Source organism: Uncinocarpus reesii, genomic scaffold (assembly GCF_000003515.1).
Source record: "Uncinocarpus reesii 1704 scaffold_2 genomic scaffold, whole genome shotgun sequence".
In the NCBI taxonomy this organism is placed as follows: Eukaryota; Fungi; Ascomycota; class Eurotiomycetes; order Onygenales; family Onygenaceae; genus Uncinocarpus; species Uncinocarpus reesii.
Window position 1 is genome coordinate 370,067 of NW_003052499.1, and position 17,330 is coordinate 387,396.

A 17,330-nucleotide genomic window follows, 5' to 3' on the forward strand; every position below is an offset into this window, starting at 1 on the left:
GCAGAGGAAATTTGAGTTGAAATCAGTCAATATAAGATCTGGTACAGTGAGTACCATCAGAATGGAGCGGTTGATGAGGATCAGAAACTCGGATATGGGAGGTTTGGGGCCCCTTTATACCTGGCGACAAGCTGAGAGGCTCAATTCGAACTGCAATCAGTCCACCCAAAATATTCATGTTGCCCGTTCCCAACATCTGAAGCACTTTCCACTCAGCTTTGGTCATTCTCAAATCAGCTGAATGCAGTTGATGAGGCGCAGGTTGCAGGACTTTGGTCAAGCATATCTATGCAATCGTAGCCGGCTGATTTCCAGCTGGCCAGTATTCAAGCCGATTGGGTTAGACTCGCCCTCGTCTAGGCCCTGCGTATTTCACGCCCAGCCCTGGAAACACGTTGGAGACTCGGATATCTCCTTATTGAAATGTTGGCGCTGGGATAATATGCCGTACAAGAAGGAGGGGGCAGTAACTGGGTTCTCCATAGCTGAGGCCGGAACCACGCAGTGGTCCAGGGATCTTTGGGTATATTGATTGCGGAAGGATCATTTAGGGTGGAGAAGTGCATCCAGCATCACGCCATAGAGGAAGTCGTGATAGCGATGTCTCCGAGGCCCTGACAGTGAGCAACAATAGATGGGCAAAATCAGTTGTCGGATAGTTAGTTATAACTGAAAAACAGCCCCATGGGTTCTTAAGAATGTGCCTCTCTGCTTCCCGTCAACCCCGCAGAGGCTGGTCTGCTGTTTGGCGTTTCCATCCATGTTATCCTGATAGCATGTCGTTCCGCAAGCTTGGGACGCCAAGGCGAGTACTCTCACAGCCAAGCGCCCTTCACTCGGTAGCTTTACAGTACGCCGTAAAGATTACTCAGCAAGTTGACTAGCTGTATCACGTGCTCAGCCCGGTCCTTCGTAGCAGAACCAATCAGAACGGGATTTAGCTTGACTCCAGACTGCTTACTCATCCCTTTAGCTGGATGTTCCCAAAGCCAATTCGAACGCCAGTCCAAAACAACAGTCCTCTTCTATGTAAAGGTTGGTAGGACGGCAGCCGATATTCCCTCTCAAGAGTGGCCACCTGATCGGTCTCGAATAATTGCAGCTTACAATGGCTACTACATAACTAGATAATACAATCGCAGTGAGAAGCCCCAGCCGACGCCATCCTAGAATGTCGTGATTCATCGAAAATGACCCAAGAAACAGCCGCAATGCGTTAACTAAGTCAGTTTCAATGGAAAAGCAGACGTCATATGCATGCGACGGGTATTTTCTCCACAGATTTGCGCCAAGCAACGGGAAACAGGGGCGGAAATGGGACCGAGACAAAGTATGGCATTCCCCGTTTGATATCAAGGGTAACCGCCTGGGATTAAAAGCAGTTCGTGCTTCAGCCTTCATGAAAGAGCGCACGGGGCGACATTTTAGCTGGCCGCGTAGGCAAGTTGATTGCCAGGAAGCAGTGACCGCTTGTTGGCCCTATCCCTGCAGCTGCAGCACCGACGCATTTTGGGAGACATACTCAGCCTACCGCTGCCTTCCCCCTCGCATCCAACCACATTGTTCTTCCCCCTCCAATTACGAATTAAGAAAAAGCCCGATATAAAAGTGGGTATGGGGTATTGCATGAGAAAGCTGATGCGCGGCAAGGCCACACCTTATCATCGCCGATTATAGCGAAGTTTCAACATGGGAGCAGGCCAGTTGGGAATAATCTCACCAGCCAAGCATTGCGATATCCCATATGGGGGCGAACAATGGAGCATGCAGCTCATCCCGGCCAGTCGATGTGAAGTAATAAGATATTAGGCTACCACTTTCCACGAGTGGCATCCTCATATCCCTACCCTTAGGCCATTGTTTAGCTCGCCTTCATACACATGGCAGCAAAAGTGATTCTGCTCTATCAGTGAGATTGCCAAGTAGCCCAACCAGGCCTTTGAGAAGCACCCATGTTATTGAAATCTGGTCCCCTTGGTTCCTTCCCCAGCTCTGTAGTCGATATAACAGGGAAGGCACTTCGAAGAGAAACGAAATCGGATGCACATGGCAATAAAGAGAACGAATGAGATCATCAACAACTAGGATCAGGGACATGGCCGTGAGCGTGTTATCAATGGTGCAACCTTAGCGGCTAAAGCGGCGGAAAGATGGGAGGAATGCCGCCCAAAATGTTCATTGGATCTCCCCGGAATTTCGAGGCTGAATGCTGGTTTAGTAATAGAATCTGTAACAATCTCATACTGTTTAAAAGCCAAAGAATGATTATAGCCATACATAGCAATAGCCAAGGGCCCAATCGCACTTTGAAAACGGCAAATCTGTCGGCATAATCAGTCCCAACAAATAAGTATAGAGAAAATGACAACAACATTCAAGACGCAGAATCTCTTCTTTCTTCCGAAGCCGCTTGTTGCAAACCAAACTCTGTCTCCAAATGCGTAGAGAGCTCTAATTGACGGATTGGAAAGCACAGCAAGAAACCAACAACACCAAAAGGGATGGCCAGAAGCCAGGTAAAACGCAAGCAATCCACGTAAACTCCAATCACTTCAGCCAATAACTTCGGGTTGGAGCCCAACATTGTCGACAGGCCAGCACTTGCTAGAGCATAGGCGCCGCCGCTAGACAGCTGCTGGCGTAGGGACGGGTCGCTGATTCTAAACAGTAGCGATTCTATCTTATCGTTGAAAATGGCAGTTGGGATCGCTATGCCCCATACGGAGCCAAAACTGCGCATAAAGGCCCAGGTCGCGGTAGCAGTGGCCATATCGGCCTCGCCAACGGATGCTTGGATAGGGGGTAGTGTACTCGAGAAAATGAGCCCTGCTCCAGCCCCGAAGAGTATTTGGAGGCCTACCCAAAGACCTGTTGTTGAATGGCTGTCGAGAAGGGAGAAAAGCCCCACTGCTAGCGACATGAGGCCGAACCCGATAAAATGGAGTGCCCGGTATTTACCCGTTTTTGCAATCAAGATACCAGCCACGATACCGAATGGCGTGATGGCACCAGTGATTGGAAGAACATAGAGACCTGATTTGGTGGCGGAGGTGCCCAGCACGGCTTGAAAATAAATCGGCAGGAAGTAGCCGACCCAATAAACTAGAATTGACAAAAGGAACCCGAGTATCAAAGCGCATAAAGACGTTGGATTGGGGAACAAACGCAGGGGAATTGACGGTTCAAGGCAGAAACGCGACATTTGGTGTGCGTAGAAAGCGATCATCCCTAGGAATCCAAGGGTAAGTGGCAGAATGATTCTCCAGGACGACCACGGATAGATCGAGCCGGCCCAGGTTAAAGCCAGGAGGATGGAGACAACGGCGGCGACAAGAATGCTATTGCCAACGAAATCTACCCGGGAAAGCCGCTTGAGAAGGTCGTCACCGCGCGGATAGGATACCTTCAAGAAGAAGTAGAGGAGGACAAGGGATATCGCCGATAGAGGGAGGTTGATGTAGAAAATCCATCTCCACGAGGCATGTTGTGCCAACGCACCGCCCAGTACGGGTCCCACGACTGTGCCAACAGCCCAAATGGCTGCCATCAGCGCAACGTACTTGCCTCGCTCACGCATGGGTACCAAGTCAGATATGACGATATCGATGAGCGTGTTGATGCCTCCACCACCGATTCCTTGGACAGTTCGACCGATGATGATCAAGGTGTTTCCGTTGGCGCCTCCTGCCAGCCCACTCCCAAGAGCGAACCAGACTACAGAAAGAATCATAAGCCATCTGCGACCAAAGATGTTGGACATCTGACCGAAAAGAGGTTGAACGACCGTTGACGAGAATAGATACGAGTTTGTAATCCATATATAGAGCGTTCCAGAGTGTAGCTCCTTCGAGATGGTCGGAAGTGCCGTCGAGAGAATGGAGGTATCGAGCGACGAGAGAAACGTAGTCATACAAAGAGCTGGAAAAATAGCCCAAAAGCGCCAGTCTTTCTTCGTTGGTGTCGTTGTCTGGTTGGGAGCGCCTTGCTCTCCTTCTTCTTCTGCTGCCATGCTGATTCGAATTGCGAAGTAACAAATATCAGTGATGGTGAAGGAAGAGTCGCCATGATGCTGAGGAGAAATTGCGTCTCTCCTATTTACCAGGGCGAACCCGCGTGCAGGGAACGCTATGTGAGTATCATTCTAGCTTGCTCTCCAGTCCCGAGGGGCCCAGTGCTGAGTTGTCGGGAGCATGTTGGGCGGTCCATAACGCTGCCCAGAAACCCGCGCAGCTGAATGTAACTGTGTCATTGTCGCCCATTTCTGGGATCCGAGGAATAATACTCGAAGAGAAGAAGGGCCGGTTCGCCGTATCAAATCGGATTGGGATCGCTATGGATGCATCTTGTCCTGCATGGGTTCGTTCCGACGTTAAAAGGGCAGGTTGCGAGTCGATCAACTGTCATAACGAGTTACCTTTTAAAACAAATCAGCGCGGAATAACAACTTCAAGCAGGATTAAATTGGCCCCAATGGTCATTCGCTTTTCCGATGATTGCGAGATCGAAAGCTCTGGGCACAGGAAGCCTCTAACCCGGGTAACTCCGTCACTAAAATCCTCCGTAGTTAGGCCAAGTCATTAGTTAAAGCGACGGACGGGGAATTGATTCAGAGACACAAGTCCTTGGCCCATATTAATGCATGCATAGCGGGCAGTACGGAGCTCTCCATGCCCAAGGAAAGGCGCCCTAAAAGAAGAACCTATGAGCAGCTTCGTCATGGATGCGACTGCATCTAAAATGCCAGGGCTCACCCAGAGTTAGTTGTCTCATAACTATTACCTCTAAATAGTCACCAGTTAAGCATAGAAGCTCAGAGGCCAACCATCTGGTGAACCAAGTGCATTTGAGCTAATCTGATGAGTTCTTCAGCTCTTGGGGTTTGTTTCCCTACAGACTCAATAGTATAATGATCTGCAATGGCTCAGTTGTAACAATGTGAATGTTCCTGAAGCCAGGAACGTCTCAGCAACTGAGTTGCAGATTGGTGTTACTGTGAATCATTTTGAAGATGATTCTCATGTCTGAATGTCCTCTGGTGGAAATTCTGACGGCAGTTGCAGTGCTAAATAATCCCTAACACTGGTGAAGTTGTTGCCAGTAATCTCAACAATGAGGTTCTTGTAATCCTCATTAATTCCTCTGAGGTCATTCCAAAACCCTCAATCAGGGAAAGTGGTTCATTTTTGGCCAGTTGGAATATCTGCTCAATGTATTCCGTCGAAGCTAAGGTCAAGAATAATAGCAATCGCTGATGGAGAGCAAGTGGTATTGAGCATGGGGGGTCAATTGTGTGATTTGATGAGAGGAAGAGGTTGTGTCACTGGGAGGTTGAAGTAAAGAGAGGCTCCACAGGTGATTGTTGCACAAAATTAGAATGTCAATTCTGCGATGGTGGAAAGTGAACTGATTGAAGCCTCTGATTATGGAGGTAGACATACAATCATTCCAGCTCTAACTGCAAAATTGTGTTGGAAGTCGTGGAGTTTGCTTGTTCAATTCGATATCATCATGAGTAGCCTATCGACGGGACACCAAGGCAAAGGAAAATAAACAAGGAAACGGGAACGGAAAAGCTCGGAGCTTCCGGAGATATATCTCCTGTTGGAACCCGGGTAGCTATTTCCTAGGCGGACTGTACTCTATATCTCTCGCAGCCCATCGATTGCCTGATTAAACTGCACATACAATCGGCAAATTTGACCACAACTGCGGGCAAACGGAACCTGAGGGTGTTGGACTTGGATAAGATTGCATCGCGTCTGGAGGTTTGATTATGGGCATGGGAAAACTGGGAAATCGGCTTGGTCACCTTCGACTTGGATCTGGAGTTTTCTCAAGTTTCCAGATCGCCGACATATGCTTTTCCAGGTAGTCAGCGATAACAATCATGGCCCTTCAAAACTGAAATATCGCCTACATCACAGGGTGGGATGTTCATTTCCTAGATTCGTGACTGTAATTGACTAGATCGTTTATAGTAGCATGGACTCGTATTAATCTTCCCACTGCCTACTGTGTGTTCCTAGCAGGGTTGCTTTCAAGAGGCCCTTGAAATCGCTTCTCCTTACGCTGTAGAGTGGATTATCGTCATCGATTTCTCTCCTGGGGCATATGCAAAATCTCACAGATTAGCCCTGTTCAGCTCAATCCTTTCCCTGCCCCTTCTGCGTCTCGTTCTTCTTCTTGGCCATTCGGGTTTCGATTTCAGAGTTACTTAGAATCTTAACTGCATCTTTGGAGTAAACATAGCTCAAGCCCGACCAGGCGGTAGTTAGCGCGACAAGGTATCTGTAGTTGGGTTTTGCGACCGTGGTTAGCGTACGATGTACTGAAGAGGCGAAGGAAAAAAATTGAGAATAGTAACAACAAAACGGCAAAATAAAGGGAACATTGAAAGATCGAAGAAAAGGGAACCGATTTCGTTCAAGCATTGGTCGGTGAAGACTTGGGGGCGGAAAAACAAAAAGCGCATAAAACATACAACAGCCGGGATTCGCTGGTGGTCACCCACCCAACTACTAGCCGGCCGGCAAGTGGCTTAAGTACGGCTGAGCGGACGGGAAGCCCTGTTTTCCACTTCCTGTGGTCGTATGTGCTAGGACTACTCTTCTCTCGGCATTTATTGCGAGTAAGAAATAATTCTCTCCTCCACGAGAAATTGAGATTTTGAGGTTTCGTAGCGGGGATAGTCGGAAGGGAAAGATATCCAAACGAAAAATATAGGAGAGGAAAAACTTACTGCAATCCCGTCATCCCTTCATGTACACTCCATGCACTCAATACCGCCTCAGGAATAACAGGAATCGCCACCGCTGATCCGACTAACAAAAGCTGCAGGGCAGTATTCACTTTTGAAATTTGTGTTGGCTTGACTTCTGCGGATGGAAGAGAAAAATCCCAATATCGAGCCATTGTTTTCGGTGGCGGGAGGGAGATCCATCGGTAGTAAATGGCGGATATTGCGAGCCCGACGTCTCGTGCGAGGATTAGGCCGGCGAGCCAAACTAGGATAAATGTAAGCTGCTATTCATTGAACGGTTGTTTGTAAAAGGGGTGAATATAGAGGTCGGGAAATACCAGGGATTGCTGATTTCATAGCTAAACAAATCACTCCCACCGTCATGAGTATTTTGTCTGCCATCGGATCAATGATAGTACCGACAACCGTTTGTTGGTTAAATCGACGGGCAATATATCCATCAACCAAGTCAGTTATTGACGCATAAGCAAAGAGCGATAGAGCCATGACATGGTTGGAATTAAGAATGCAGTAGCCAATCATTGGAGCCGCTACGAGACGCGTGAAAGTGAGAATATTCGGAATCGTATAAATATTCTCACGAGTAGGAAGCCGAGACGTCAGCGTCTTTCTGATTAACGTCGATGTCGTATCTCTGAGTGGACCATTAGTTTTCTATACTACATCTTTCGTGAAGTTTCTGAATATCAGGTCGTGCAGCGAAGGGGCACCCACAAGCTCGATTTCCGCCCACCATTCTCTGACGGTCGCTCCGAACTCATCATTCTCATCCACGGCTGAGAAAACGACCTAACTCGACCAGTGAGCATCGAAACTGCATACCGTAGCCTCAGAAGCTAGAAACACGGCGAAAAGCAGCATTAAGCCTACCGTAAACCATTGCATTCCCAAACAACATTTCTCGAATGTCCAGCCCAAACCATAGCATGCCTGGAACCGAGGCAGGACCCAGACGAGATCCGCCGGGTAGGCTGAGTAGTGTTCAATGAAGCAGAGCGCCGCAATAGCCCGGTACGTAGCAAGGGAGAAAAGTATGTAGAACGCATCGCTCTTAGAGGCGCGTGGAACTGGACTGCACCACCCATGCCTGCGAACAGAGTCCTGATGGCGATGCGCTGGGGAAGAAAACGGAAAGAATGGGGCAGCGGCGCTTGGCTCCTCAACTGCTTTTTAGGACTTGTTGACAAGCTTTAGCCTTTTCAATGAATTCAGTCCTGCTGCCCTTTAATACATCTTGCAATCTTTGATACAAGATATTCTGGGGTGGAAGCGTAGAGAAGGAAAACAGCATGTATTCTACAGATGCACAAGTAAAAATGCCCGCCTCTAGAACAGAATTTGCTTTCTCCAAAGGTATCACAATGGTATATCCAAACGATGGCCAGAGATGCGCCCTCTCGACCAGCAAGAGAAAAAAAAAGTCGTTCAGGGGATTGAGTTTCCAAGGGCGGTCTTGGCGCGAGTGTAATTAGGCGCGCGGCTGGGAAGCGACGGTTTAGCAGGTGGAACCGCTTGCATCCCGATTGACTCTGGAGTCTAACCTTCATGATCACGGCGATTTATGCATTAACTTACTGCTCCATAATCTCCAAGAAGCTAGCAGTTAAGCTATTTGCTGGTTAACCCAAAATAAAAGCTAATGCAGCTGTCCCATTCTTCAAGCTTTGGGGATGACCAGAGACTCGGGAGTGGTAATAGATCTGGAGTGTAGTTGGGAAAATTGATCGTGTGAACTAATCTTCGAATAGTGAATGCTAGGAACAGGAGCCGCCAGCTGGACGAGAAGGTGAAGTCCTCTGCTAGCCTTGTTGCCAAGGCAAACAGAGCACAGCTGAATACATACACTGAATGACACAGAACCTCACATGCAAGTAGCAATTTTGGGATAAAAACAGCAACTTCAATCTCTCTGCACGTTGCACATCACACACCACCAACCCAGGCAAGCAAAAGCGGGGGGGGAACAAACAAAACCGCATACATATACCAAGAGGAGCGCTGGTTATTAAAAATAAACAAGCTAAAGCCAAGACAAAAAGGGAGAAACATATGTAATGGAAGAAGCGAAATGCCTAAGAAAGCTCAATTTGTCCACCCTGATTTTTTTCTTTTCGCATTATAACACTAGGATTACCTTCAAAATAAGCAAGCATACTGTGGCATGTGTGGTGCAGCAGTAGCTTGGCAGCAGAAAATAAAGTAAGAAGAATAACTTGGGCTTATCTGGAGCCCAGCCTGGACGGGAAAGGAAAGAAGAAATCGCGCCTTTATCCCACAATAGGATTTAAATCCTGTTGAAAAATATGATTTTTTTTGATTTTTTGAGAACCACTGGCTGGTCAATGGGGAGCTATTAGGACACTTAGTGGATGCTTTTGGTTGGGGAGTTGGAGCGAGCATGTCGTAGACTCACTAATGATGTACGCCTAAACAATAAGGCCCGTCATCGAGGGCATACAAGCTCAATAACTCGGAAACTTCTGGCTGATGCTTCGCTGGTCAACCGGAGCACTGCCCTCAATTCCACCTTGGACGCTGAAACTGTTCCTTTGGTAGGATGGTGGATTCGGCTGGGGATTCGTGTCCACGGCCTGGGGGATTTCTGATTGCACATTCCGGTTATCCAACACGTTTCGACCATCCATGGCTTGGTTTCCATCCATTGGGGTCGGAACACTGAAGCTGCCCCTCTGATAGGAGGTCGGGGTTTGCTGCGCGTGTGGGTCTACAGACTGAGGCATCTCCGGTTGCACACTGCGGCCAGGCAACGAAGGTGTGCGATAGATTGGGGGATTCGGAGCATGCTGCGGCCGGCTCATTGGCGATGGCATATGATGCAACTGCTGATTCGTGGGATCATAAGCCGGAGCGTATCCAGCAGGCGGGCCCCGGAAGGTAGAATAGTCTTCTGTCTTCGGCGGCATCTCCGAATGGGGCGGAGGGTTTTGCAGGTATGAAGGATGGCTTGGCATAGGCGGATAGCCAGGCATCGCGTTGGGTTGCTGGGGATGGGGCACATAACCGGGCCCGGGAATGGAGTAGTAATTCGGGTTCGGAATCGGATATCCTTGGGCGACCATAGGTCTGCGATAGCCGTAGTATGCCTGATTCGGGTCCGACTCCTCCATATTGCCAGTTTCCAAATCGTCGATGGGAGCGCGAAAGCTCTGCTTGGTGGTCAATTCCGGTCGCGGCCTGATGTACTTGAGCGAGTCGACCGTAGAGGGTGGGCTCAGCACTCCGCGCATGACGTCCTCCACGCTGTAATAAGAGACCAGGTGGTGGGTAACCCCAGACACAGTCACACTCATTGTCTTCTTCACCAATCCTGAATCCTTAAAGCCGTATGAATCAACTAGAGAACCGACCAAAGCGCGTTCTAGCTCCGACTGTCCAGATCGTTCTCCATATGAGCCCCCCGAGGAAGTGGCGGATGGAGAATATGTTTGGCCGTTGCTCTCTGTCTGAGGACGAGGGTATGGCTCTCCCGCGCGGGTCGGCTGGGTCGGACGCCGGGTATTCTTCTTCATCGCTCGCTTCTTCTCGCCCGGAGGGAAAGGCTTGTCCAGTTCTCGATAGACCAAGAAGTTCCCCAGAATGCGACTGGGACTCCAAGTCACCCCGTCTGTCCATCGCTTGATACCCGACGCGTTTTCTTCGTAGATGAACACGCTGCCACTGCGAACCAGCTGGGGCCGCTCACGATCGTGCGGCCGTCGTGGGACATGATGGAGGACTCCCGTAAGGCAGGCTTCGAAGAGGATCAGGGCGTCGTGCGTCGTAGCAACATAGCCTGTGAATGTAGGCTCCAACACGGCTGTCGTGCCGTTACCCATGGTCGAGAACAAGACCGCAGCGCGGCCAGGGCAAACTGCTGTAGCTTAAACCGTCGAGAGTTAGGAGGAGGGAAAGTAAAGTGTAAAAGGGTAAGACAAAGTTGGGAGCAGCACTGCAAGGGCAAGCTTTCTGCGTCGCACGCTCCCTCGAGGGCGCAGGATCAGCAATGAAGGTTGGCTTTTGACGGTGAGTTTCTCTCGAGTAACCCTGCCAGGAAGAAGTTCAACGGAGCTTCTGGTCCGAATTGATGACGTGACTGTTGTGTAAATAGGCGGAGGAAGCAGAGCGTGTGTGTGCGAGCGAGAGTTGTGCGTGTGTGTGCGTCGGTGTGGCGAGCCTGGAGGCCGGAGTTGACGACTTATTAGTAATCTCTGACGATGGCAATTTCCAATTCGCGTTGGAGGCCAGCAGGACGGTGATGCGAAGAGCGTGAGCAGTGAGATATCTCGAAGCGGCGCGCGTTCTCGAGGCTCGTCGATGATGCAGACGAAACTTTGCTGCACCTCCCGTTTCGCCTTTTGGCTCCCCGCGCTTCAAGCTGCAGCGATGAAGTTTCTTTTCGAGAGTTTGCGGATCGACAGGAAACACGGGGTCGCAGGAAGTCTCTTTTGCTTGTGCTTGCTGGAGAGAATTGGGCGATGGAGGGGTTCGTGATGGTTTGGAGCCGGTGGGCGAGATCTTATTTTTCTTGCTCCCCTTCTGCCTCCTCGCTTCACCACTCAAAAGGCCATGTCCGTCCTTATTATTAAAAAGCTTTGAGCACTAAACCACACCCTTGGGTCTCAGACACATTGAGTTCCCAAGGGACGAACACTGCGATCCCCTTTGTGGGTCAGAAGAGGACTCGATTGGCGAGAGCCGGCCGTGATTGGAACAGCGGGCAGAAACAGACGGCGATGGTTGGTGAAGTCCCACGGTCAAGTCTGAGGAAATTAGCTCAAAACTCTACAGCTGGCTTGGTAGTCGTCCTGGTATCGCCACAAATCACACAGCCCAGCCCCGGGTGTGGTCGCAATGTGGTGGGCTCGCCGTCACGGATCGGACGCACAAAGGGAACGCCCGGCGACGCTCAGGCAAAACGACGACTCCGCGCTGCTTCGATGCGGACTTCTCCCGTTCGATCCCCGCCGAGAGACCGCTCTACACAAGCTTGGAGGGCTCAGAAAAGACACTTGGACCAGGTTGAAGAAGGTTGAAAGTTAAACAGCAGCCGCCAAAAACGTGACAGGCAGGGGGCGATGAAAAGCAATAATAATCACAAAACAGGCCAAGGGAAGATTAAAATACGTTTAGAGGAGGAAAAAGCAACGGGGGAATGGCCCTTGATGGAGGTGGAAAATGAGCGCTAGAGGAAATACTACCACGGAGCAGGACGATGAGAGCAGGGAAAACGAGCAAATGAGAGGTCAGGAGGCCGATCGAGTGCTGGTGATTAGCTGCAGCGATAAAGTTATTTTAAAATAATCCCTGACGCAGCCTGAAGAATCGATGATACCGGTGACGAAGATGGCCACGAAGAAATATGAGCCTATCTGCGGGAGGGGTGTGAGCTGCTGCCCTGATACCCCGTCAGCCAATCCGTGAGCTGATGGTTTGGGGGCCTTTTCAGCGGCTTGGCTCGGGCTGGCTGCTACAGTGCTTCTGCTGCTTCTGCTACTGCTGCTACTTCTGTGGAGTTTGGAAAGGGGCGTCGGTGTTGGAATCCAGAGTGGTCATGGGAGTCAGAGGCGGGAAGAGACGGCTGAACGGAGTGGGCCAGCACATTTCCACCGACAGGAAGAGAAGCAACAGCCGCTTTTACTGCTTCATACTCCCCGAAGAGACCGGGGCGAAAACGCCGCAAGAGTCGAGACAAGCAAGCAAGGCGGCAATTCTCCTCACCGGTTCGTTTACAACTTCCCTCAAATCAAGCGCACAACCTGAGGCAGAATTCCTCCGTTCATGGATGTCAGGGATGAGGCTTGTAGGGCAGACTGAGCGCCAGGCGACTAGTGAGTGTCAAAACAATAGTCAGATCCAGGCCTTGGCCCAGCGATTTGTTCTCGTGTCAACTTCCGGTCGAATAATGGAACATGTCCTGATCATAGACCAAGAATATCACGAGCGTCTTGGTAGATTAATAATAAAGATTTCTGTTGCGTGCTTTCTCCATCCATACGACGCAGTATGGACGGGCACTGCTCTTCTGGCACAACAGAAATAATACGGATGGAATGGTGGGATTACGTTTGATCGTCGAATGGTTCCATGCAAGGAGTGCGTGCATATACTCACATGCCCGATTCTTCCCTCCAAGCCTGGTCCTTGTTCACCAATCACAGGGACGATCTCGACACGGATGAGCTTCTGTTGATCAGAAAGGGAAGAAGGAAGATATCATGCGAATGCAGGGTTGTGCCCTCATCACCGAGGCAATCCAAATCGAGACTGTCCACTGGGGAATGCGAAAAGAGCAGATCAATATGGCGATTGACGTGGATCGAAGAAATAAACGGTGGAGCTGGTCGGCGCGAGTGGATGACGAGAAACGAAAAAGCCACCAAGCACCAGAGCAAAAAGTGATGGCAGGGATGATGTCAACGATGGATGAAAACGGATAAAGGTCGATAACTCTCTTTTACTTATTTGTTTCCACATCCCCTTGTGCATGAGCCACGGCTTCCCAAGTCCCAAGGAAACCGGCCAGACTGATCGAAGTCTTTCCAGCAGAGAAAAGAGTTCAGTTTGATGCTCCAGCAAGCTAAGATTTACCCGATATTCAGGGTCCAAAAAGTCAACCTAAAAAAGGATGGTGTTCGTTCAGCTTCAGAACAATATATCAACCGCTAGTTACGGAGTCTCCCTCTCGCCATAATGTACTCAGGATTGACAACTTGTCGAAAAAAGTCTTGCAGATCTACTCGTTTCCGAAACACCCAGTGATCTGTGGGATTTCAGAACAACCACATGTATAATAATTGGTTGTCTTGGATATTCATCTTGGTGTGCTGGCAATTCGCTAAAAAAGCACCAATTAAAAGGATCCAGGGGGCCCTTCCCTTGAAACATGACCTTGGTTGCAGGTCAACTCACGCGATACATCGATTTATCCTGTCTCATCCGGCCGACTGGCGCAACAGAGCGTTTCTATTTCTGCCTCGCGCTCGGCTTCAAGCACTGATTCCCAGGCTTTGAAATAATATGGACGACGACAGAGAAAGTGAATGATAATGCCAAGAACAATGAAGCAAACAATAATGAGCCAGAACACCAGGATAGGGATAATCCACGAGAGGAAAACAAGCCTAAAATTAAGCATGATTCCCGTCGCGCGAGACTCGAAAGTCAAGACTGTGGACCCTCTCTATGTTGCCCAAGCGATGAGAAAACTCTGCCGGCTCTCCAACAGGACCATTCATCCTCATGCCAGATAGAAGTCATTATGTCATTGCGTATCCGGATGTTCCGCATCGAGTCTACATCGTCATCACAGGACAGGAAGGCGAAAAAGGAGCCACGAGGCAACACACCAAGCAGGGTAGTCTCTTCATTTTCATCCGGGCCATCGTGCCTGGACTCCCGCCCGAGACAGAGTGATCACGGGATGCAGATTGGGTGCGAGTGCTTGCGGTGCGTCCGCCCTGCTCGTTGACAGTTTGGGGGCGGGTGCGTAATCCATCCCCGTCTCGAGTACTGGTGCATGATGTAATCATGTCGTTGGAATTGCCATCGCGGCTGTAACCTTTCGGTGCCCCTTTGACGGGTTTCCTTGTCCACTCGATCAAGGCACTCTGGAGGTACCTCGGTAGTCTGGAGTATGACAGCGCGCAAGGGGCTATCCTGATTGTTCTAGATCACCTTCAGTTGCACAAAGGAGATTTGTCCTGGGCATCTGACCTGCCAGATATCATTCTTCGAAGACAGCTGTGTCGATACGAACAAACTCAATATCCCACGTGGGAGTTCTTCTAGCCAAAGTGAAACGCTGATAAGCACTAATAATAGCTCGTCCATTTGATGAAGACAAGGCACTCTGTTGCCTGCATGAGGAAGCAAACGTTGATGGCTACATACGACTCTTTTGCCTATTATTGGTGATCAAGCCCCAGCCAAGATTAACGGTCAAATGCGACGTTCCAGAGCGGCAGAGCCCAGGAGTGATTATTCTTCTTCTTATTCTCTCGCGAATTTCCACTAGATCCATGGACCAGGGCTGAAAATGCCCTACTGAGATTGACCCACCCAAGGACGAGCCCAACCCAACCAAACGACAGCGCAAAAGGTGACAGGGCAGAAAAGAAATTATGATCACGATCGTATTCGAGATGTTCTCCTGATTCCAGAGCCGTTGATACGAGGCCTGAGAAGTCAGCCCTCCTCTCTGATGTTCTTTCCTGGAGACAATCGAAAAGCAAACTCTGGGTTCAAGCAAGCTTGCTCGGCTCGAATTCAAAATCGCAACCATAACCATTCTGCTGGGAATAGGGAAACCTAACTGCTTGGCCGTTGGTATTTTCTTTTCCTTCTAGCTTGCCTGACAAGCATCGATACCGTTGTGGCCAGAAAGTCAGACTTTTCTTTCGCTGAAGAAGTCTTTTGAACAACGACTCAGCGAACTATCGACCAAAGGAAAAAGCCGGCACAAATAATCTTAACGCAGCAAATTCCTTCTTAGGCTAGCTAGGTATTTTTCTTGAGCCGAATGCCGATCACACCAAGCTGTCCATCGTCGAAGATTCCGGATTTGTGATCCCGTTAGGGCCACGACACCTTTGATATGTGCAAGTATTATTATAACTAGCTTTGCATACCGGCGAGCAAGGGCAAGTTTCACATTCGAGACGGTATCCCAGCTTTTTGCTGACAAGGAAGCACTCAGTTACGCAGTACAGCCATCCTAAATATATCTCAGATCCCCCCTTATTATCCCATCCATTCCTATAACCATCCTTCCACACTCCAGCCAGATCTCCCATTAAATTTGAGAACCAGGACTCCTCGCTGGCCGAGGCCCAGGGAAGAGAACCGCAAGCCAATCAAGGACATGACTTGATCAAGCCGCTGCAGCCGCATGTTGTTTCCCCCCCGACTGTCTGGTGCGAAATTCAGCCTGACGACGAGCTAGTCCTCTTAGTGGTATGCCGTTCATCCGACCACCATGACAGTCAGGGAAGAAGGCCATCAGGTGACCATTTCTCCGGGATGAGTTCCGTGTAACACATGGCTCTTCCACCGCGCATTCTGATTCGGTTTCAAGCCACAGTTTCCACCTGGACCGTGCTTGGACCCTGGTATTTTTCGAAAATTCTTTGAAAGTATCCCATTTTTCCGCAGTACTATTAATCGGAGAGACAACCTTCTCTCTACTGGGAGGGGAGGAGTGGAAAGTCAAAAAAACATAGTTCCGCCCTTGCATGAGCGTTATTCCTCCTTTAAAATGCCCTAAACGTCTCGCTTGTCCTCCAGAAATCTCACGAGAAATGCTATGGAATGTCTTCATTCGGCAAAAGGTTCGGAGTGCATGTTTTCCGATTCGCTGCCTTGCTCACCGGCGAATTGATCGCGCAACCTCACGGCTGCACCATCAGGCGTTTGGATGATCGCTTGGAGGATGTTGCTAGACTCGGCCATTCTAGAGCCTCGAGTCTGCTCCATGCCAGCGTCCTTTACTTTCCGGAGTACGGAGTATTATTCTCGTTTTCCCATATACCTACCGCTGGGCATCAACGCCGCGACCAGATAGTCGGGATCCCAAGATCGTCGCCCGTATTAGACCTTGTGCCAGTACCTCAAAAGTAAAAGGAGCGGTCCCGCATACTCAAAAAGCTACTTTACAGCCTATCCTATTCCGAAAACGACAGCGATATGCGAAAGGTGGAAGAGAAATCGAGCACCAAGTAACCAGCCCCCATTCAACAGCAGATAAGGCAGGCTCAGTCAAAAGATCTGGTTGACCCGTCACATTTCTAATTTCACACAGCAAATCAAATCACTCGTCTTCAAGCATGAAGAAGCTGATTGATCCAAGCTTAACTCACATGAGCTGCTGCATATGTATGTAGTGTGTATGATCGCGAGGTTGAACCAAGCAATCAAGATCAACTATACGGAGTAAGCTTACTCTGAATATGCTTTGTTGGCCGCAGTTTACGGTCCTCCCTTTTTTACCTTCTTTTTACTCCCGGGAATTATTCGGCACGTTTGAATAACTACTGCATCGAGGCTTGGTCCTAACGCATTGTTTCAACATGCATACCACGAAACGACACTATTAACTACTGGTAGGATTGGGAGGGATGTGTGTCGCCTTTCCGACAGCCGATCATCCCGCATATCAGGATCAAGCTGGCATTGTGGAGAGCCATCACTCCGTACTTTGCTTCTGCCTGCTTCCTGGAAAAACGCACTTTTTTCTAACCACACTCTGTATAACGAAACCAAGGCCGAAAACAAATGGTCAAAACACGTCTCGGGCAGAAATCAAATTCTTGACCTTGCGCGAGCTCGCATTATTCCCTTCCGCCGTGCCGTGCTGTGTTGCTCGGCATGGGATGGCGAGGCGGGAATGGACAGGGCTGTGAAACAGCTTCTTTGCATAAGAAGCTTCCCGTGAAAGTGAATGCATTCGAGTACAAACTACGATACAGAGTGCTTTGGAAGCGGTTATGCATGGATTTAATGGCACAAACGTCGTTGTTCATATGCTCGGATAGGTAGCAAACACCGCAAATGCCAAATGCGGACGACACGGGTG

General features: G+C 49.5%; 5 protein-coding genes across 5 annotated transcripts; 1 reads left to right on the forward strand and 4 right to left on the reverse strand.

Annotated features, from left to right (window-relative positions):
- Nucleotides 1–2,374: 2,374 nt before the first annotated feature.
- Nucleotides 2,375–4,009, reverse strand: UREG_03087 (uncharacterized protein; the record flags this gene model as incomplete). The annotated part of the gene is made up of 1 exon (XM_002543525.1): nt 2,375–4,009. The coding sequence occupies one exon, from the start codon at nt 4,007–4,009 to the stop codon at nt 2,375–2,377; it is 1,635 nt and encodes a 544-aa protein (XP_002543571.1).
- A 2,726-nt stretch (nt 4,010–6,735) lies between these two features.
- On the reverse strand, nt 6,736–7,845 carry UREG_03088 (uncharacterized protein; the record flags this gene model as incomplete). Its single annotated transcript, XM_002543526.1, has 4 exons — nt 6,736–7,004; nt 7,078–7,394; nt 7,475–7,596; nt 7,681–7,845. 4 exons carry the CDS (start codon nt 7,843–7,845, stop codon nt 6,736–6,738), a joined length of 873 nt encoding a protein of 290 aa, XP_002543572.1.
- A 1,377-nt stretch (nt 7,846–9,222) lies between these two features.
- On the reverse strand, nt 9,223–10,596 carry UREG_03089 (uncharacterized protein; the record flags this gene model as incomplete). The annotated part of the gene is made up of 1 exon (XM_002543527.1): nt 9,223–10,596. One exon carries the CDS (start codon nt 10,594–10,596, stop codon nt 9,223–9,225), a length of 1,374 nt encoding a protein of 457 aa, XP_002543573.1.
- A 1,339-nt stretch (nt 10,597–11,935) lies between these two features.
- On the forward strand, nt 11,936–12,520 carry UREG_03090 (uncharacterized protein; the record flags this gene model as incomplete). The annotated part of the gene is made up of 2 exons (XM_002543528.1): nt 11,936–12,002; nt 12,207–12,520. The coding sequence occupies 2 exons, from the start codon at nt 11,936–11,938 to the stop codon at nt 12,518–12,520; spliced, it is 381 nt and encodes a 126-aa protein (XP_002543574.1).
- A 3,109-nt stretch (nt 12,521–15,629) lies between these two features.
- UREG_03091 (uncharacterized protein) lies at nt 15,630–16,207 on the reverse strand (the record flags this gene model as incomplete). The annotated part of the gene is made up of 2 exons (XM_002543529.1): nt 15,630–15,985; nt 16,126–16,207. 2 exons carry the CDS (start codon nt 16,205–16,207, stop codon nt 15,630–15,632), a joined length of 438 nt encoding a protein of 145 aa, XP_002543575.1.
- Nucleotides 16,208–17,330: the final 1,123 nt, after the last annotated feature.